This window comes from Miniopterus natalensis, chromosome X (assembly GCF_054644295.1).
Source record: "Miniopterus natalensis isolate mMinNat1 chromosome X, mMinNat1.hap1, whole genome shotgun sequence".
Classification (NCBI taxonomy): Eukaryota; Metazoa; Chordata; class Mammalia; order Chiroptera; family Miniopteridae; genus Miniopterus; species Miniopterus natalensis.
In genome coordinates, this window is record NC_142103.1 from 6,566,579 (window position 1) to 6,589,740 (window position 23,162).

Genomic DNA, 23,162 nt, shown 5'->3' on the forward strand with positions numbered 1-23,162 from the left:
ATTTTAAAAATAGACCTTTCTTAAATCTGAATACTCCTTAACAATGAACTGAGCGAACAGCAATCAGATCCATTCTCTCCAAATGGATTGAGTGAAGGGCACTGGGAAAGGCTGCTGCCAAGAATTAGGCCTGTTTTTTTCCAGCTCCCCATGAGGTTACATTTTGCTTGGGTGAGAAAATGGACATTTTCCTTTTACAGATCTTCACTGCACAGAATAAGTCAGGAGTCCCCTGAATGAAATCCAGTCATTAGTCTACCTTTTATAATCTACATAATACTTCCAGAGAAGGGCAGAGGGAGGGGGTTACAGGCTGGCAAACCAGAGACCCAAAAGGGCTCATCTGAGCCCTGTTAATGCAAGGAAACGCATTGCACCCTATCAGTACCAGCACCTTCTTGCACTGACTATTCAATCATGGAGCATAACTGGCTCAGAGCTTGCATATATTGTAGGTTGAACACAGATAGCATTTCCTGCAATATCAGAAATACATTTCAAAAATGTAAGTAATTTTGACTTTGTTCCTTAGTATAAAAGGTTATTGGAGATTCGGAGAAGGCTATGTAGTTCAGTATGGTTGAAGTCAGTAGAATTGTTGGGGACTGAGAAGGGGAGGAGAGATGTCATGTAAAAGATGCAAAGACCCTGGATCAAGTCCATGGTACTTGGGGCAAAAGAGAAAAGTAAGGGTTCTAGAGGCATTTCAGGACTGGGTAACAAATTGAATGTGGGTGACCAGACATTGGAGAGAATTGAGAATGACTTCCAGTTTTGTAGTTTAAGTAATGGCATGGGCTGGGGCAGAGAGGTTGAAGATAATGGGTATGGATGTGAAAACATGTTTGAGTTTGAGTCATTTACGTGCAGCCTTAATCAAAATTCACTGCAACTCAGATTCATTTCCATTTCTAGTCCCATTGCTGCCCCCAACCAATATGATGGAAGAACTGGCTAACATTTTGAAGGTAACAATTATCTATCTATCATCTATCTATCTATCTATCTATCTATCTATCTATCTATCTATCTATCTATCTATCTATCTATCTATCTATCTATCATCTATCTATCATCTATCTATCTATCTCTATCTATCTATCTATCTATCTATCTATCTATCTATCTATCTATCATCTATCTATCTATCTATCTATCTATCTATCTATCTATCTATCTATCTATCATCTGTCTATCTATCTATCTATCATCTATCTATCTATCTATCATCTATCATCTATCTATCATCTATCTATCTATCATCATCTATCATCATCTATCATCTATCTATCTATCATCTATCTATCTATATCTATCTATCTATCTATCTATCTGTCTATCTATCATCTATCTATCTATCTATCTATCTATCTATCTATCTATCTATCTATCATCTATCTATATCTATATCATCTATCTATCATCTATTTATCTATCATCTATCTAAACATCTATGTAACACATCCCCTGATTTGAGTGCCTTCACCCTATTAATGTAGCATATCCTTCAGTTTTGCCTCCCCGCACGTCTAAGTGACATGGGGTATAAGCAAAAATCCTCAACCTTGTTCCTGTGATGAATACTAGGTTAACATAAGTAAATTTTGGAAACTTGGGAATTTGCCAGTCTCAACTTTCTGTCTAATTTACATAATCATTTGCATATGACTGCATATGTTAAGAAAACATTTGTAGTTTTCTTATGTATTACTATATCTTTTTTTTCTTTCAAAATTTGAAGTTACCACTTACTATTGATTTCTTTGGGATTTTTTTAAAAAAATTTATCTTTATTGTTGAAAATATTACAGATGTCCCCTTTTTTCCCCATTGACCCCTTCCACCCGGCACCCACTCCCTGTCCCAGGTCTTCACTACTTCACTACACTATCGTCTGTGTCGACGGGTTGTGCATATATGCATGTGAATTCTTTGGTTAATATCCCCTTCCCCCACCTTCCCCCTGAGATTTGTCAGTCTGTTCCATGCTTCTGTGTCACTGAATCTATTTTGTTCATCAGTTTATGTTCTTTAGATTCCACATATAAGTGAGATCAAATGATATTTGTATTTGTCTTTTGGATTTTTTTAATAGTCATACCAGAGTCTTTTTAGCATAGCAAGAAGGAGAATATAAGCAGTATTACTCCTAGTTTTCTTCTTAGACAACTGTGCTCTCCTAATCAGAGCTGAAGGGTCCTAGAAATGGGGATCAAAATATATTTTCAGATATTTGTAGGAACTCTTAGAAAGCTGTGTGGTGAAGCACCTTCACAGAAGAATGTTACCAGTTGTGAAGGAGTTGTGAACTCCTCTGGAGAGATGTGGCAACACCGTAAACAATTAAGCTCATTTCATATATTGCTTTTCCTCAGAGTGAGGTCCATCTGTTTACCCTCAATCTCTTAAAATCGCATTTCTAATAGTATTATTTTCTATCATTCTTATCTTGAGCTCCTCAGCTTTCTCAAAACATCTGATATACCTTAGCCTTTAAAAAATAAGTGAATACATAAATGAGCCATGTGGGGTGGGGGAGAAACCTCCTTTTCTAAGCATTATTGTACCCTTATTGAAGATGTATGTTAATGAATTAGCCATTCATTCAGCCAAAATACATTCAGCTCTATATTGTATGTAGTGAGCATATGTGGCTTTTCCCCACCTACTCTTTCATCCCTAACAGCAGCCGAATTTCTTTTTCCAGATGATTTCTCCTCCAGTGTGAGTATTCCTGGTGGGATGGTAAATCCAAGCTCCTATCTTACAACTATCAAAACCAAAGGGCTAAAAAAAACAAAACAAAACACACACACACACACACACACACACACACACACACACACAAGGGGCTCTCTTCTACAATAAAGATAAATTAAAACAAAAACAAAACAACAACCAAAAAAAACACCCAAAAGACTCCCTGAAGATGTGGATTTCTTCTGCCACATCCCTTCTCACTGCTCAGTGCAGTACACAATTTAAGCTCAGCCTGTCAGAAGCAGTTTCATGAGACTCTGAATCTTAATCTGGTAACATGAGGCTACAAAAAATTACAGTGTATTATTCCTAGTAAGAGTGCCCTCACAAGAAGATTCCCTGCTAGGAGTCTACACCTGAGGTTTCTGATCTGTAGACCTCTATCTTGTCTCAAGCCTTGTTCTTTTTTTTTCTTTTAATTTTTTAATGCATAAATAAGTGGAACAACAAATCAATGTTTCTCTCTCCTCTCTCTCTCTCTCTCTCCCTCCCTTCCTTCTCTCTATCTAAAATCAATCAATCAATTTTAAAAAGAAAAAAAGAAAGCTTCCTGGGTTGATTTCTGTCCTCTGAGTTAGTCTGCTTACTGTACATGGTTTGTTTTTAGAGTATAAAGTGTCATGTGTGGGCTTAGGGAAAACAGTATTATATAGCACCGTATATAAACAACATTACCATTAACTAGACCAGAGCTATATAAAAATAACATGCTATCTTTTTTTTCTCTAAGTTTCTTTATCTTTATTATCGAAAATATTACAGATGTCCCCTTTTCAAGCCCTGTTCTTTAACTTTCCCATAAGTTTCTCGAGTTCTCAAAACCCTTTCAACCAATTTCCTTTTCTTTGAGTTTCTGTTGCTGTTAATCAAAGAACCTTAACTGAAACATTTTGCTTGGCACTGACAATACAGCAGTCAACAAAACAGACAAAGTTCCTTGCCCTCATGAAGCTTAAATATTAGTGGAGAGCACTAAGATAAGAAACCCTAGATTAGGAAAAGTCAGCCATTGCTTTCATATACTCATGTATTTTAGACCATTCATTTATTCATTTACACACACAATAAATGTTTATGACATGCCTACAAAGTGCCAGATATTATAAGTATGAACTTAATCCATTTTATTTGTTTTGCTTAATCAACAGAGGTATAACTAGGTCCTTCCTCCATTGCCCCAAACTCCTTGTGTCCCCTAAATTCTTGAAGGTCAGGACCAGAAACACACCCATTAACCATAGTCTGGAGCTGCTGAGGATACAACCTTTTGCCCTTTCACTCCCAACCTTACCATATCCCTGGGTACAGGGGAGGTAGGCCATCACAGATAATCACTGTCACCTTTGGGACTTCTGAAAAAACAGTAAGGATTAGGGTCCTGGGCAGGAGCCTCCTTGAGCTTGCTCCAGAGAGAGTTTAGTACTAGTCAGTGTTTTTCAGCTTGCCCACAGGGTACCCAGAGCACAGCAGAGAATGAACAGTTAGAACCAGTACCCTGAAAGCTCCAAGGGGCTTTGTAAATGTCATGACTTAGTCATGAGGGTTTGCTTGTGGTATTGGGAAATGGAATCCTGCCTTACCCAGGCTGTCTCCCCAAAACCTGAAATACCCTACTCTCAGTCCTGACTAAATACTGCAACATTTCCTGCTGGTGAAGCACTACTCTTTCACCATATTCCTGTTTTAATCATTCACTATTCCAATGTGTATATCTGGTCTACCCAGGTAAACAGTAAGTTGTTGGAGGCAATAGCGTAAATATGACATGTCTGAATCTTTTTCTTCATGTCAACTCTCAATGAATGCCTGGGAGTTGATTGTTGATTGAAAACAGCCCAAAGGTTCTAGGGCCTGTTTTCCATAGTCACTTATGTCTATCTTCACACAAGTGTCAGCCATATAGTACTATACATAAAAAACATTACCCTTAACCTGTACCCAGGGATATGGGAAGGTTGGGGGTGAAAAGGTAAAAGGTTGTATCCTCAGCAGCTCTAGGAAGAGCAAACCAAAGGATGCCTAAAAGATGTTTAATCAGTGTTTTCCCTACAATTTCAAACTGTCACCTAATTTGTGGTAAACCCGTTTTACTAATTAGCAGGAGAAGTCATGATAGGAATCATGAATTTTTATGTAAAACAGCATTTCTATTCTTGACAGTATGTCAGATCATTAGAGATAGGCTGTACATTCATCACTTCGGCAGCAGCAGAACAATCAGAGTCCTATTATTCTCTGAAAATAAATATAATCACGGGCATTTTCACAGTGAAAAATTATCTCCCAAATCAAAGCACTTGCAAAGTTACATATCTCTAGATTTGCTAATTACACCCAAGTCTTGTCCCTAAATCTGTTTTTGAATGAAGGTGACAATATTGTTAGTTCAAAGACATTTTTAACATTGAGATACTTTGTTCATCATTTATGTTAGCTCTTATTCACTCACTGGTTCACCTTCCCCTACAAAAAAAGTACACAAAGCCTTATGGGGAACAAAGGATGTGGGATTTCATCAGAGCAAAATTACAGAGGCAAGGGGATTCTCTGAGGCAGATAACCAGGGGCCTAAGGGTCTGCCTACTTTTTATGTCTATGGGATGGCAGAGAGGGCAAAGAAGAGTCTAAGAACTTTATACCAGTGACAGGCACTAAAGTATTCTAGTCTATTTAGAATCAGTGTTAAATCTTACTGGAAGGATTCAATGTGGTACTTTTCATAGGGCAGACATGGTGAGTGAGGCCATGAAGGGGTGAGAGGTGGGTGGGGTTAGAAAGAGAAAGGAGTTAAAAGTATTGTGTTTCACTATGCTAGAAAATTTATAGACATCATCTCATTTAAGCCTCTCTTCAGCTCAAGGATTAGCATACTGTTGTTATTACTTCCCCAAGTCTCACATCTAGGACTCTGTCACATTTCTGTCAAGAGCTGGGATTTGAACACAACCCATCTCAGTTGTCTCCACAGTCCACCGTACCATTCATACTCACAAAGATAATGGGAGACTAGGTGTATGGTACTGAAACCCAAGAGTTCATCTTTCTTTCTCATTTGAAAGGTCCAGTGGTCTTTATTTATGTATGTATACATTTATTTATTGCTGAAAGTGTTAATACATTCTCTCAGTACAAGATTTGAAAGATATAAAAAAGTATAAGGTGAAAAGTAAATCTTCCTCCCTTTCTTGCTTCTGGATACCCTGTTATTCTTCCTGAAGGCAACCACTGATATCAGTTGCCTGTGTATCCTTCCAGAACGTTGATTTCTTTATTCATTTTTATCCAAGACCAAATGCAAGCAGCCTGCCTGGCTGGGAAGCCTTGGTGACAGTATTTGGAATGGGATTAAGAAGACCAGCTATCATGCTAGTATAAATCAGGCAAAATTCATCTTCAGCACTCATTCTGTTGCCTTTGGGTGATTCTTCTGGTCTCCATTCCCCTACTGTCTTGCTTACCTTGACCTGTCCTTTCCTCCCTAGAGAGAAACTCCACCTTCAGACACCTCCTGTTCTGTTACATTCCTTTGGAACTCTGCTTGCTGTTGCTTTATGAGTTGTCTTGGCTGAGAAATTTATCCCCATTAGAGAATTCATGGGTGTCTGTGGATTGATGAGTTACCCTTTTCACAGAGCATGTTTCCATTTTAACAAGGGGCTTCAATCAAAAGAGTGACTTGAATAATGGGGATTTCAGGTGCTTTGTCATGACAGGCCAACAGGATAGTGAGATTGTGTTTGTTTGTTTGTTTGTTTGTTTGTTTGTTTGTTTGTTTGTTTTCCCCAAAAGGTACAACCTTGTGGCTCTTCCCATTTACTTCCTCTGTGGGTGCCAGGTCAACTGGGTATCAAGAAACTTTGGCTACCTGAAATTGTTTGACTCTCAAGCACTAAGAACCCTGATCTTGATTTTTTTTTTCTTTCAACAGCATGTGGACACTCAGAGTTTTCAAAACAAAACTTCCAATGCTATAGACATTTCTCCCTTAATATATTATAACTATAACCTCAAATCCTTTTTTACATTATGCATCACCATTTATTCTTTTTTAAAGATTGTTATAATTTTCTTTTTTTTAAAATTTGTCTTTATTGTTGAAAGTATTACAGATATCCCCTTTTTTTCTCCCATTGATTCCTTCCACCCTGCATCTACCCCACCCCCAGGCCTTCCCCATACCAATGTCTGTGTCCATAGGTATAACCTCAAATCTTATCTAAAAAAGAAAGAACTATCACAATAAATAGGATAATTATTCTGACTTTAATATTCACTAAGTGGTATCCTATTCTGCTCCTTCCAAAATAATATTTAGAATATGAAGTTGGAGCAGATGTCTTCATAAATGCAACATTTCCCCCAATCTGGGTGTGCGGAGAGTCAGGTATTTCTGCTGGGATTTATTGAAGAAAGTTTTGTTTATGAAAGGAATTCATTTTGATTTCCATAGGTAATATTCTTTTTTTTGTTTTGTTAAATATACCTTTATTGATTTCAGAGAGACGAAAGGAGAGGGAGAGAGAAACAGAAACATCAATGATGAGAGAGTCATTGATCGAGCCCACAACCCGGGTTGCTTGGATCCTAGGTTGACTCTCAACCGCTGAGCCACGCCCGGCCAGGCTCCATAGGTAATATTCTTCTCACACAATTAGGTACAACATCACAACTCAAGGGAGAGAAACAGTAGGGATCTTCATCAAAGTCATCTGTATTAACAACAACAACAAAAAAGAACATTTTTTTTGTTAAAATTTTTTTAACAAAGTCACTGTGGTATTGGGGACTTTGCATATAGTAACAGCATAAGAATTTTCTATCTAATGAAGAAATAGGGGAATTAGAAAGGAAGTGAAAGCTGTGGTGCTTCCCTTGGATAGCTTAATATAAATCCAGGGTGAATGAATTCATCTTGACAACACTGTTTAGGCAATTACAAGTGCATATGTTCTTCATGCATTGTGAATAACAATCTGTGTTATTCACAGTAACCTTAACCTAAGGGAGGATATAGCCTCATGGACAAGCCTCAGAGGCCTTCAGAAGAGACAACATAAAATGGTAACACATGCATATCTATACCCCCTATGAATTTAATATTCTTGCTCTGAAGGTTTAGCTGTTTCTCAGCCTGAGAGTGCCTAGTGGTACAGAAGGCACAGGTTTTCACTCTGTGCTAATGAATAGAGTTTGTGGCTGCAACAGTCTGATGGCAGCATCCAGATTGCAGTTTTAGAATCTGGGCCCAAGAGGCTGGACTACCTGCCCTGCTGGCTGAGTTAGTTCACAACTCCAGGTGCCTTACTTCTCTGGATCTATTGCTTGGTACAACATTAAAATCCTGGACATAAAAAAAGAAAAAAATCCTGGACATGGGATTTGCTAGTGCTTCCTATAAGAAAAATGTGGACATTTGATGCATATATTTGTTAATGAAACAATATCCCACAGGAATAGCAGGGGAGCCTATATTAACCAACCCCTTTGCAAAAGTGATTTTACCCAATCAGCTCCGACTAGTATTTACTAAGGAGCTTTCATAACCCCTGCCTTCTATACGTCATGGCCTCTCAGTGCCTCCATATGAGCACCAGAACATATCCACGAGTTAGCTGGCCAGAGTTTGATGGACACTTGTGGTCAACGAAAAGTTTTTTTATATGCACCAACTTTTCCATACAGAAATGGAGACTGAGACTCTGTACACTCGTCCTATTAGCTTAAACTGGAAAATAGTGTTGCCTCACACAGTGCTGTATTGAAGATAGAGAGAACGCAGCTCTGAGAGTAATATGCCTAAGGTCACAGAGTTAGTGACAGAGTTGGGACTTGAGCCAAAGCCTTCTGACTCCAAGTTTGATGCTTTAAATAAAAACCCACCATGCTGATTCCAGATCAGTTGCAGTCATTGAAAATAGAATTGTTGTATGGAACCACCATAATGAAAAATATAAGTAGAAAAGGCAGTTCTACAGTCAGCACTGAGAAGGTGGAAGAATGATTACAGTCAGGCCACCAAAGGTACTCTGTGTATATGAATTGGAGTCTACTTTGGCCTTTAAGAAAGCAACCAAAGGGCACTGTACCATCATCCAGCTGGAAGCACAGAACACAGAGTCATCACAACATCTACTTGAGTTCTTAAGTTCTTGCTCACTTTGCCTTTCTCTTCACTTTAGACCTTTAGACCAATTATTTCCCTATATTTTCCCTCCCATCACCCATCTCCACCTCAGTATCTGTCTCTGTACCTAGAAATTTGTTTTTCCTGTGGAAGAAGATGAGTATCTAAGAGTGTTGTACAGCTCAGTGGATATTCATGGTAGAGTGTGGTGAGCACTAGCTTTAAAGCCAGGAGACCCAAATCCTGCTACCAGTTCTCTACTGATGGGCTGAGTGACTGTCCATAAGGCAGTTTTCTTTTCCTGCTTAAGGTTCCTCAACTGTAAACTGAGGGGATTGCACTAGACAATGTCTAAGTTTTTTTTTTTTTTTCTTTCTGGTTTTAGTAACCTAAACATTTTTAAAAAATTACCCATGACTTCTTTTGATCTTTAGACCCTTCTCTCCACCATTAGTCTAATGACACACCAGATTTGTACACAGTAAGTGCTTCTATATACACTTTCTCAGCCAAGAATGAGCTCATGTATATACAAGCACATGTGCTTTTGTTTTGAGGAAGAAAATTTCCCAAGAAGTATTTCCCACATATGTGGCCTCATATTAATTCAACATCTCTGATATATATTAGTGTAGACAGCACAGCCTTTTCTCTTACCATTTGGGAAGCTTATTTCTGAAGGAGTGCCTTGTGCAGAGCCTAAAGGTTTGAAAGTAGAACTAGTTGCATTTGACTTTAGGGATGGTATCAACAATTTGTGCTTGAAGGTTTTTTTCAGTCTTTCCTGTTTATATCCAACATTTAGCTCATACCTGCTGCTCCCATCTGAAATGACAACAAAAAGTTAAAAAACATAAAACTCATCAAATTCTATACTTCAGATGAGCAAATTATACCTCAAAATCTTGTTTAAAAAGTATAAAGTCCAATGTACAGAGTGCTTGTTGTGGGCACCTCAAGAAGTCAGATTTCCTATGAAGTTATAAGAAGTAAGTTTGAACTGTAATGTGTGGTACAGGCAGAACCAATTCACCTTCCAAAGATGCCCGCTTTCCCTAGAGCCTGGCATAGCGACCAGCAGGTTACTGACATGCCCAGCATAAAGGAGTAGAACCTTTGAGTTCAAGCACTGCCTTCCCTAAAGGAGCTTCACATTGAGAATGAAAGAAGTTGCCTGAATTGGATGGAAGAGCCTTTTTGTACATAGAAAATCAGTTTGCCTGGACTGGAGATACTCCCAGAGGCTTCATCAGAGTCCACCACATCTCCCACTGTGCAGGAAGGACCATCGGCCCATCAAGGCAGCCCACTAGCCAGGCATCTTAGGGATGCTTACAAGTTCTCCACCTGCACTATCACCCTTTGCTTCCCACATTCACTCAACTTACTGTTGGCTACAGGCCAGAAACCTCTGTGACACAGTGCCTGGAATACAGTAGGCACTCAATCAATATTCTTTTAATTGAATCAATACACAGGTGACAGCGAGGAAAAGCAATCCAAAGAAACTGGGCCAAAAAGAGAAGCTTCACTAAGTTAAAACATGGCCCAAGTCACGTCCTTCACCTGACTTCATTAATCTCACCACAGAAGTACAAGTCATTTTCATGACATGGAAACAGCCTCCATTTTGATGCTAATGCTGTATTAACTCAAGTAAGGAGACAAGTTAATCTGATTAGTTTTATAAAAGCTGTAAAATTCAAAACCTTACCCAAACTGGCACCTTACCAGAAGAGTTATCCAGTTGCGACCACCTGCAACAGAAGTGTATCTGCCACTGCTCCCGCACGCCCTCCTTCATCACGCAGTGGAACACAAAGATGAGGAATCCTATGACAGGAGAAGGTCAGTCTTTTTCAGCTTCTTTCACTAGCTGTCACCAATACCCAGGCTCAGGTCTACTTCTCTCACCATAAATACTCCTTCTAAGGAACCCCAGGGTCGTCATTGGCTTTCCAAGCTCATCTTTCTAGCCTCCCTGCCAAAGGCAGTGATGGCAGGAAGATCTGTTTCAAGACTTCATGTCAACCAGTTTTCCCCCTGGGCTACTGTTCCTCCTAGAGCTTGAGATATCAGGTCTGCAATGATAGTCAGCCTCTGAGATGGCTTTCAATGATTTCCACATCCTGGCAATTACATCCTTATGTAGTGTCCTCCCACATTGTACCAATAGTATATGGCAGAAGTGATGGCATGTTACTTCCAAAATTGTTATGAAAGACATTGTCCCCGGCCCCTCCTCTCATCATTCACTTCAAAGGAAGCCAAGTATGTTTTGAGGACACCCTGATAGCCCTGTAGAGAGGCACACATGTGAGAAACTGAGGCTTCTAACCCACAGCCATGTGAGTGAACCTTTCTGGAAGCAGATTCTCTAGACTTAGTCTTCAGATGACTGCAGCGCTGGCTGACAGAATGACTGCAACTTTGTAAGAGTTCAGCCAGAAGCACCCAGCTAAGCTTCTCCCGAATTCCTGATCCTCAGAAACTGTGTAAGCATTTGTTCTTTTAGGCTGCTAAAACTTGGGGGCAATTTGTTACATAGCAATAAATAATACACACACTCTTTGGCACAATTACACTGTGTGGAGACCATAACTTTGGTGCCCTAATTTCCCACTGCCACTCCTGATTTTGCCCTGCAAGCGGGATAGAAGTGCTGAAGTTATCTATAAGCAATATTGGCCATTTCCCCACCCTCTGAAATAACTCCTTGGGAGGTAAAAGTAGGATGCAAGATTATCCTGATTACAATGCCCTGGAAAGCCAATTGGATTTCCTAAGGTTTAGGGGTGGAATGGGCAAAAATAACTCTTGTCAACAGCCTGACTGTTATTTATGATCCATGCTAAAAAGCCTTTTTATTTGCAAAGCCTTTCCAGATACTTCAAACTGAAACTCATCTGTCCCATTTCTGAATTCTCGTAGCACTTTGTTATAATATTTGCCATGTTAGGTCATATTATTCTCCATGTATTGTCAATCTCTCTACCTTGTTGTAATGTCTTGAGGGCTGAAGTATCTTTCCTTTTCATCTTTATATAGCTTCTCCTTTTGCCTCTAGTACTATGTGTAGCAGCTCAATAGATGTTTGTTGACTTGAACCTCAAGGCACTTGATACACAAACTCTCAGAGCCTTCTGCAACCTTAGTAATACCTTCTTAGGCTTCAAAATATTTATTTTGGCCCAAGTGCAGTTTGGAAACCATTGTTCTCTATACAAGGTTCAACTTGCCTCTTCTTTGGTCAGTTGTCCTGAAGGTAAACAATTAGTGATGGATCAAAGGTATCTTAACTCATTGCAAGCTGAGCATGAGTCAACAGTAAATGCCCCCAAAACTCACTTCAGCTAGGCCATTAGTGAGAGTAGAGAATCTCGATTGAGACAGATGAGAATCTCCTGCCATCTGCCCTGGTTTGGCCCTTCCTCCTACCAGTACCATACTCAGTTTGGGAGACTTTGTTTTAAAAGGATGATGAAAAATGGAACTATTCAAGAATAATTAGAGCAAACCAGAATAGGGATGGACTTGAGGAATGGCTGCAAGACCTGGGTGTGGTATTTGGATAAGAGAAAGCTTGGAGTGAGGAATATAGGGTGGGGAGAGATGGTAGCTACAGTCACAGCTACCATCTGAAAGGGATGTCATGAATAGGACATATTAGACTTGTTCTGTATGTTTGCCAGGTTAGAACTAGGAAAAATGGGAGGAAACTACAACCATGTAGCAATAAATCACAGTTAGCCTTTATTAAATAATGACCATAGGCCATAAGCACTGTGCTATTAATCTTATTAGAGACCGCAGAGCCCAAGAAGTCTAGTAAACTTGACCTAGTCACAGAGCTGATGTTGAGCTGGCAGCAGCAGGACTAAAGGCAGGCAGTCTGGCTGCAAAGCCCAAGAGCTTAACCATTACACTATACTACTCTCAGGAAAGGATGACCTGGATAAGTTTCAGAGCTGATTAGAAGCTATAATGGCAATCATAGGCAATATATTAATATATTTCATGAACATGTTGTATACCTTATATTTATACAATGTTATATGTCAAATACATTTCAATTTTTAAAAAGAGAGAAGTAAAATGTTCTGCTGTATGGAATAGTGAGCTCTCTGTCTCTGGAAAGTTTCAGCAGAGATGCATGACTTCCTGTCACTTTATAGCAAGTTGGATTGGGAAGTTCTTGGTTCCCTGGTTCCAGTCCTGAGACTCTCTGATTCCAGGTGGGAGGCAGCAACCTAGAGGCTAAATGGAATGACAAAGCTCACCACCTCCCCTGAGGGCTTTGTCTCCATTTGTAACCAAACAACTGTGGTGATGAATCAAGCATCCTTTTCTGAGCAGCAGCCACATGGAGGTGGTACAGCAACCTGATGAGAGCAAATCCTAGTCTCAGAGAGGTAAAACTCCAGCTCCAATATGAACAAGGAGCAACAGTGACAACAAGCACCTATTACTGCTCTGATTTCTGGCTTGGAGTTTAAATTAGTTCTCAGACTTAAAGGTTATTCTGTCAATTCCAATGAGCTGCCTGCCAGCTCTCCCTCTCTTCCTGACAGCCTTCCTTTTTCTTTCCAATAACAGATTGATCTACTTACTCATTAGAGCATAGGAATGAGGGAAGACGCCAGGTTTTTGTCACCTGCATTTTTATTTGTGCATCCCTCCTTCAGAAATGGTTCATCATGATCATAATTTTTTTCACATCTGACCACAGGGCAACCTCCTTCAGCCAAAACTGCAAACTTGCCATCTGTTTTTTAAATGGCTAATTTGTTCACTTGCTTCACTGCGTTCTTGTTTTGAGTATTTGGTTCTTGTTTTGAGTATTTTGAGTATTTGTGTGTGTGTGTGTGTGTGTGTGTGAGAGAGAGAGAGAGAGAGAGAGAGAGAGAGAGAGAGAGAGAGAGAGAAAGAGACTTGGTGTTCGAAACTCAGGGCTCTGAAAACACCCTTCTGCAAGGTGGCACATTCTTGTAGGCAGGACTAAGAACTAGGAATGATTGGTCCTTGACTGACATAAAGCATATATGACAGGCAGAGACATATATGACAGGCAGAGACATCTTGGCTCTGTTGATGTTGGATCTATGGGACTTTGGTTTTAGTCCTCAGGAGATCCCCAATTGGATTCTGCTTCTACCCCTGAAGGCTTCCTGCTTAGATAGTACATTTCCCTCCACAATAAGAATGGAGCACTTGTTGTTTTGAAAACCCTCCCCCCACTTTAAGTTCTAAACTGCTTTGCTTTCTGGTTCTTTTGTCAGCTTTCCATTTAACCACCTCTTTCCATAGAAAAAGTCTGTGTACATTCTACACTGAGACTGGTTAGTTCCTTTTTTTTTTTTTTTTTTTTTTGAATATATCTTTATTGATTTCAGAGAGAGGAAAGGAGAGGGAGAGAGAGATAGAAACATCAATGATGAGAGAGTCATTGATCAAGCCCACAACCCGGGCATGTGCCCTGACCGGGAATCGAACCCCGATCGCCTGGATCCCAGGTCAAAGCTCAACCGCTCAGCCACTCCCAGCCAGGCGAGACTGGTTAGCTCTTAAAGCATCATGATAATGAGACCAGGGTAATCTTAGTGTAGTTCAGGTAGTTCTGTAGAGGTATAGAATCATCACCAGGGCCTCAGTCAACAATCTAGGATACAACCAAATGCTGGTAGCTTCAAAGGGAACCATGTGGGAGTGGGGAGGAGAGCTCACAAAAATTCTGTCCTCACTATAAGAAAGAATAATAATGGCATGTGAAGGAAGAACACCACATTTGTGTCTTTTCACAGAATATGTCTATATAAGGTTAGCATAATCTGGTGGGACAAAAAGGTTTAGTTGATACACTTCATTGCTGCAAAATGAAATGGTTTCTTGAATCATTAGACATGATGGAAAAAACTATGCCTTATTCTAAACTGTTCCCTGATTTTCCTGCAGCACCTTACAAATGCCTGGCATATAATAACTGCATACCAATTCATATTTCCCAAGATTCCTCAGAGGTTAACAGCCACAATGACAGTGTTCTGAAGGTTTTTAAATGCTGGGTTAAAACAAATTTTTTTTTAATACTTACCCAAGGATATGTTTTTTATTGATTTTAGAGAGAGGAAGGGAGAGACAGACAGACAGAAAGAAACATCAGTGTAAGAGAGAAACATTGATCGGTTGCCTCCTGTAAGCCACCTGACTGGAGACCAAACTCGCAACCTAGGTATGTACCCTAACCAGGAATTGAACCCACAACCTTTTGGTGTACTGGATGATGCTTGAAGCAACTGAGCCACCCAGCCAGGGCTAAAACAACATTTTTAAGGGATTTTTTTCCCCGACAGAATTTTTCAGAGGTTTCACCATGCTAATGTATACTTTGCCATTTCAAGAATGGGGACACGTAGTTTGCTTGCATTTCCAAAATGTCTCTGACCATAGAGTCCTTTTCCTCATGAAACATCCTATAGGACCATCAATTAACTGTACTCTGGTAAGAGCATTTATCAAATAAATAAATAGTAAAAAGCACTAAAGGAGACCCTAACTCAATGAACTGCCCAAGTGGACTCACAGTCTGCTGCAGTGGCCTAAATCAACTGGGCCAAAATTGAGGGTAAGAGCATGGGGTGGAGTCTGAGACTCAGAAATCACTTTGCATGCGCCTTCTTCCCAAGATTTTTAAATAGGCAAAATCAGGTTAAAATGTATATCAACAATTGCTCAGATGTATATTAACCAGATCCCTAGCTTTTACTTCTCACGTCATCTTTGGCCTACCATTTCATCACTACATTATCATTTGCTCCTTTCACCAGAAAATAGGAAGGAGATTAAAGAGCTATAGAGCCATTAGTTTAGAATTGTCTAATTCAGCCAGTTGTGGTGACTTTTTCAGGTTTTATTTGTAGTAAAACCAAGACTAGAACCTTGACCTTTTGCCTTGACCTACTGCTCTTTACTCTTTACCTTCATTCCTCTGTGACTACAATTTCCTAGCTTGGCTCTTTTTTATAATGTGTTAGGATATCTGATGCAGCCATAGTCTATGGGGTCAAAAGTTTAATGTTTCTACTGTTCAATAATTACTATGTTCAACTGGATTGTGCACTTCAAAATGTCAACAGAAGAGTAAATCTGTACAGTTACAAGCACAATGTGTTGATATATTGCTGTAAAAAATATTACCAAGTGCTGTTTGTTATAGACATTGCCAACTAGTTGGAGTTGAGTTAGCTATTTGGGCTTCTCTTTACAACCCTGAGTAAGAGAAATTGAGCTATTTAATGAAGTCCTAACATCTAGCTAATGTTTCTAATGGCTGTATGCCAGCTCATTGACAGCAGAGACCTCTTGGAGTATCTTTGGAGTATCTTTCCCTCTTTTGAATCCATGAAAGATGAGATTATTTTCCAAAACAGCAAAAGCTTTGGTGGAGGCTTAGCTAGCCACAGAAAATACAAAGAAGCAGAAGTCACCTTGTAAAGTATTAAAAATGGCAAAAAGATACAAGAAAAGGATCCTCACAGGTCCCCAGGCAAAAAAGGCAAACCCCCAAGTGAGGCCAAGTAAGAATGTCAGGCTTGTTGTGCCTTTGAGGTCATGTAGAATCATCTTCCACTGAGTCTTCTGGCTTTGGGATTTCATGGAATTCAGTTGAGCAAGAACAGTGCAAAACATGGAGAAATTAATGAGAAATATGAGGCAAAAATAAGCCACAACTGAGAAGTAAAAGAGAGAATCGTCTTGTATCCAACAACTGTAAGAGACAAAACAGAGAAGACCATTGTGAGCTAGAAAAACATAAACTCACATTTTTCAGTGAGACTGAAGATCTTCTAGTTGATTTAATTTCACCTGAGAACACCTAGTTCATAGACCTCATTCACACTCACAGGGCCAGAGCTGGAACTAGAACCCCAATCTCCTGAGTAGTCCAAACTTCTTTCCAGTGTTGAGTCAGGAACCCCAGAGGATTTTCTGCCCTGCATATTTGGAAACCTCTCAATCCAATTCCCTAGGAGGCTATTCTCTTCCTCAACAGCATAAAAACAATTTATGTATTTTCCCCTAAAGTGGCCTTTCCCCCACCTTATACCTGAGCTTTTATTTGCAGGAAATTTTGCTTTGCATGATAAATATCACAGTAAAAGGACATGAGCAATGACTGGCTTTTCTGAACGTTATATCAAACAATGGTAAGCTTATCAGAGTTAATGAAAATGCAACAAAAAGAGAACAGCTCTGGTCGTATTGCTTTAAAATAAGATGTATATTTTAAACCTCCCATCATAGCTACCGGTTTGGACTACAGAAGGCAACACTGGCCACTGGGGTGATTTAATGGCTCTACCATTTCTGTTAAAGAAGAAATATGTGGTGATTCATAAGAACAGATATTTCATCTAATAACATTCTAATAATACTGGTGGTATTACCTCTGATTTTTTAACATAGACAAGCTTCACTAACTTAACTATGTGTCAATTTAGCTGAGACCTCTTTTCCAGAACCAGGAAACTCTCTTGTGGTCATATTATTCATGCTGGTGTAGATACTTTCGTGTATGTGTGAGTTTGTGTATGTTTGTGTGTCTTGCGGGGGAGTGGGGGAAAGCATTTAATTTCCCTAATAGAGTCTAATACTTAAGCTTCCCTGAATATCATCTTCAGCCTTAAAGGAAGCTATAGAAAACTCATGAAAAGAGGCAGCGGTACATGTTTGAATAGAAAATCATCTCCAAAACATATTGTTAAATACCAAACGATGTATATCTACCATTTGAGTAACAGTGTGCAAGAGAATATCTATACAAATTTGATCGTTTGTAATGAGTTACATCAAAGGAGAGAACCTGGGTAGCTGGGGCTGGGAGTGGGGCTTACTTTTCAACCTCTACCCATTTGAATTTTGTACCATGTACTCGTATTACTTCTTCTAAATATAATTTTTTAAAAAGCTCTTAGAGCAGCCTGCATCTTTCTAACCACTTCACATATGAAAAGGGTGTTTACAAGGGGAGTGGTGTTGGTTTTGTTCTGGCTTTGCATTTGCTTTTGATCTTTGAAGAATAAGCATTAGATATATAACGAGGGACACTTTAAGTCACAAAACAGGCAAGGAAGGGGGATGGAGGGTGAGATGAGAAGGGAAAGGGGAGAGACAGGATAACAAGGAATTATGATTAAACGAAGGCATATGCTGGAAAGGGCAATAGAATTTTGACCTTCTGGAAACTATCATCTCAATATGAAAAACAGAGTCTGGGGGGCAAGACCTTCTACTTTTGATTCCAGTGTGGTGGGAGAGAAAATCTATAGCGAAAAAGTACTTGAGAGGCAACACTAAAAAAAATGGATGTGGGTAACTAAAAAACAATCAGAAAGGAGACTGTGCAGTCTAAAAGACTACATGTTAACTATCTACAGGCCTATCAAAAAAAGTTCTAGAGAGATGGAACAAAGTGAATGACTATTTTCTTGTGGTTTGAGAACCAAAGAGATGGGCTTATACCTCAAAAAGAAAAAAAGAAAGGAAAGAAAAAAGAGGGAGGGAGGGAGGGAGGGAGGGAGGGAGGGAGGGAGGGAGGGAGGGAGGGAGGGAGGAAAAGAATAGAAAAACAATAGTACAACAAATCTGAGCCAATTTACAAAGAAAACAGGTGGAGTCTTCTTTAGGGGAGAGCTTTGTTTTTGAAAAATAGAAAATGTTTTCCAACCTGTCTCAGTATTTTCTTATAGTGGCCACTCCAATTCCTTCCAAGGTCTGCAAGCTTTCTAATTATAATAGTTGCAAGCTATGTAGCACTTACCGTGAAACAGGCCACATGCTGAGCACTTTATATACATAATGTCATTATAATTTGCACACAACATTGACAGCAAACATTATTATCCCCATTTTTTCAGAGCAGAAAATGGAAGTAAGAAGTAAAGTAAGTTGCCCAAGGTCATACAGAGCCCAGGCACCTAACCATTATGTGAGTGTACTCATGACTGTGTTTAGGCCAGAAAGGCTGAGGTTGTATTTCCCCTGAAGCCAGCACCTAGACCAAGCCCAAGGCCAGGAACACACCACCATAACCTGATGGTCAAGAGCATCATCAGCCCTGGTCAGGTAGCTCAGTTGGTTAGAGTGTTGTCCCGATATGCCAAGGTTGCAGGTTAGATTCCCCATCAGGGTACATACAAGAATCAACGAATGAATGCATAAATAAGTGGAACAACAAATACCTCTCCCTCCCCACTCTCTCTTTCAAATCAATTAAAAAAAAAAAAAAGAGCATCACCACTTGAGAAGCAGAGATACTGATGCTTACAATAGAGACGTGGAGCTCACAGTTCCATACAGATCTTTCTTCACACTGAGTATGATTGCCACCATAATTGCTGGGATCCCTAGTGTGGGGAAGCAAGCCAAAGGCATACCATTAGGAAGCAGGGGAAATATCTGGATCAATGAATCTGAGCCCTGATAAGTTAAGACACTGTTTAAATGAACCATAGACGTGCGGGCATCAAAATACCATTGCTTACAAAATGTTTGTAAATTCTTCTAAGTTAAACACTTCTAGGAGTTCTCCAATCTGCTAAACTAAACTGCATACCAGTGGCTCCAATATAACACCCACTGGTTATTTAAAATAGCTGAAGTACCAAAAATCGACTTGGCAATAGAAGTATCTAGTTCATTGGAATGCATATTCACATCAAGCCTTTCTTCTTACCTGCCAATTTTATCTCTTGTTCAATGCTGCCCCTTATTTTCTGGTATCTTTTTGTCTAGGTCAACTTGGAAAAAGGGCACAGGCAATCTGCTGCAGCGTTCAGTGTTTTTCTGACAGGGGAACTGTTTCTTTCTACACTCATTACTAATTTGACATTTTGACTAGATTGGCCAGTTAACAACCAGTCAATTCAGCCAGACTATAATGAAGCAATTAGTTCAGTCAAAGTGGTCAACGTGATGTGAGTATAGACACAAGGTTTAAAAATCTAATTTCGTGTACATTTGCAAAACTTAAATGATTTCTTTATTTCTAACAATGTATTTCTCCTAAACTAATAGCATTACTACACCTACACCCATTTTAAGGGTTTTTTAAAAAGCTGTTCCAGAGTGCCAAGCATCTTGAGAAATCCTCCACTGTCCTATTCAGTGATAAAGAGGACAGTTCCTTCAGATCTGCATTTTGCTCATCTAGCACAGTGCCTAGTGTGATATAGCTATTTGAAAAAATTCCTGTTGGAGACCAGAAGGGAGGGATGGAGGGAGGCCTCACATTTAAAATGGAAGTTGTGATGCAGTCCCCAAGTTCTGTTTACACTTTGATAATTAAAACAAACCAAAAAAAAGATGCCTAACAGATTGTTATTTTTAAAATTTGGGCAAATCTGCCTTGGAAAGGGACTTAAATAAAGGAATGAAATCTTTTCAACAGGTAGCTTTGGCATTAGAAAGACAGAACTTCAAGCATAAGCAGATGCTAATATTCATTTTCCTTACAGCTGATTGCATTTATCTAATATTTAAGTGCTCTGAAACTCTCTGTAGTGGACAGCTCTGTACTTGTTCCCTGGCAACCTTGCAGGTATCAACATAGGCATAGGCTTGAACCACAGCTAATCTAAATTTTGGCGGAACACCTTATGATCCTCCATAAATTCAAGAAGGCTGCAAGCTTGTGAGAAAGTGCTCCAAGGTCATCTCCTACTTGCCTCTCTATCTTCTCTTGGAGGCTATCATGAGACAGTTTCTCATTGCCTCCAAGTTCTGAGGAGGTGTGGGGATTTGCACCCTGCCTCCTCAGAAGAGAGCTGCAGAATATAATACTGCATAGCTTCAGTTTAGAGCTGGCTCCTCAACAACAAGGAATCCCACAACTTGTGTGACAGCATCTGTTCCCTTTTATTTTGGTATCATTCCTCATAGTGTGTGAGACAATGACTTGGGAGCTGACGCTTTTAGCTATTCTTCCTCTTGCTGTCAATGTAAGCAATAAACTATAAAAGTGGCCTTGACTTGTGTGTGTACTTGACACTCCCCAAGTTTTTTCTTCCTCCAATGTACCAAGCTTTAGCTTTTCCTGCCTCTAAAGTACCCCAGGAAGTGGGTGTAAAACCAGAAGATCAGAGATAAGAAGTCAGCCCTGGGGAACACCAACATTTAAGAAGCAATGGTCTAAAGGAGGAATGGTCTGAAGAGGAAGATGAAAATAAATGATGATGAGGGAGAAGGAAGGCCAGGATCAAGTGCTATTCACAGCTCCTTCACAGTTATCCATATGTGGGTTTTCAGCTCTTTGGGTTATTTGTGAAGACTTTTCCACAACTTTTTCAACCTCCCAGTTGACAGTTGACTGGAGATGAAAGATGTGAGACATAAATGAGAGAGTATTGACTGCTTTTGGCTCTGTTTCTGATGGATTCCAAAGTGCATTAAAACAATTTTTTAGATTATGCTTCCTTTAGTACTTGCCTGTCTCTATTCCCCACATTAGCATAGATAACAGCACTTATCGTGTCCAATGAAAGCTTGTAGTATGTTAATTAACTCATTAAAAGGATGAGTAGCTAATTGGGAAGCTGTTGTCTTTAGAAAAGCAGTGGAAGATAAAATCTGTCTCCCTATATATCCTACTCATCCCACTAAATATGCACCTCCTATGTGTCCAGCATATTTTCTGAATTCAAAATCTGTTTTGAATAGGGAAGGGGGTGAGGGGAAAGGAGCTGAGCCGACCCTGTCCGTTAGAAATACAGTGAAGCAATCCAATGAAATGACATATAATTTAGGAAATTTTCATGCTGAATTTCATCCCTGGCTACTTCCAGAGGGCAGCAGTGATAGTGATAGTCATGAGGTATGGTGATAATCAGGGCATGTCTGACTGAGCACCCTTTCACACGTTGGAAGTCCTTTCCCTGTCCTTTAAACAATATGGTTAGATGACAGAGGTTAAAAGTCCTAACTATGGAGATAGATTCCCTGGTTCAAATCCCAGTTCTGCCAGTTAGTAACTGGCTGTGTGAGTTTTGGTGAAGTACCTAATCTCTTTGTAAGTCAGTGTCTGAATCTATTAAATGGAAATAATAACTATAGATTTTGTGAAGATTAAATTAGTCCGTAAAGCACTTAGAACAGTTTCTGGCATATATAAGTGCTGCTAAGTGCTGGCTGTTATAACAGTAAGCTTGTGTGGGGATTATAATTTCCCTAAAGGGAAGGATAAAATCAGACAGCTCACTACTGTAGATCAGAATTTAGCATATACACAAGCAGGTGTCCACTAAATATCTGTGGACCCATTCCTCATCATGGAGGTTAAAGGTTGAATTTCTAGATCAATATAGGTAGAAAAAGAGATGTACACCCAAGTACCAGTGAGGTAATCCTTAATTCCTTACCTACAATAATAACAGAATTTGGTCACAAATAATTTGTCTAATGGAACTAGAATTAGAAAGACACACAGGCTTAAAACAGAGACATCAAGGACAATGACAATATACTTACCCCAACCAACCAGGCAAAATTTAAGGATATAGTTGGGAACATAAATTTTGAAGACTTTAACTAGAGCAAAATACATGTGGACCGCCTCCAGGCCCATCCATGTCAAAGAAACAAGCAGGAAGTAATGAAGTGCTACTGCTGCTGAAATACAAAGTCCCTCTGTCTGAAATGATGACGACCAAGAATTGAACAGAAATACCAGGTTTAGCATAAGTAGTGCAGTACACAAATTGATCAGGATTTTAGAAGGATGATCTTTTCGAAGTTTGCTAAAAGAAAAGGAACATAGTTAAGTAGTGTCTCTGTTTTTAATCAAGCCTTGCCACATGTTATCTGCATAATAAGTGAAAGAATGAAAAACTGCCTATTAAAATTTAATTATTCATATTACTTTACATGTACTGAATTTTAGAGTCCTCCACCCTCTTTCCAGGAAGAGTCAACGTGTCCTAAGCATAGTGACCTTTACTAACAGGATTAATAATAACCTCCCTCAGCTAAGCAGTCCCCTTTTTCTTTTTTGGGAGGAGGAAGAGGAAGGAGTAACCTGGATATACAATTCTATCATCACTCCATCATACTCAAGATTGTATCTACATATAATCAAACAGCAAGATGACTATGCAAACCATTTCAAGTGGTTACGTCTATATTTCCAAAGACCCAGACATTTGGCATCATGGAAATATGACCTTAAGTTTCACTAAATGATTACAATTGTACTTTGTGACAACTGACCCAGCATTTTCCAAATTAG

The 23,162-nt window shown here is 39.4% G+C and overlaps 1 protein-coding gene across 1 annotated transcript in view; it reads right to left on the reverse strand.

Annotated features, from left to right (window-relative positions):
* Window positions 1–5,205: 5,205 nt before the first annotated feature.
* Window positions 5,206–23,162, reverse strand: part of ADGRG4 (adhesion G protein-coupled receptor G4) — an 89,508-nt gene continuing 71,551 nt past the window's right edge. The window contains 7 exon segments of the mRNA XM_087829439.1: window positions 5,206–5,223; window positions 7,408–7,469; window positions 9,542–9,709; window positions 10,616–10,717; window positions 16,369–16,649; window positions 19,209–19,287; window positions 22,406–22,674. Coding sequence (XP_087685565.1) covers window positions 5,206–5,223; window positions 7,408–7,469; window positions 9,542–9,709; window positions 10,616–10,717; window positions 16,369–16,649; window positions 19,209–19,287; window positions 22,406–22,674 — 979 coding nt within the window.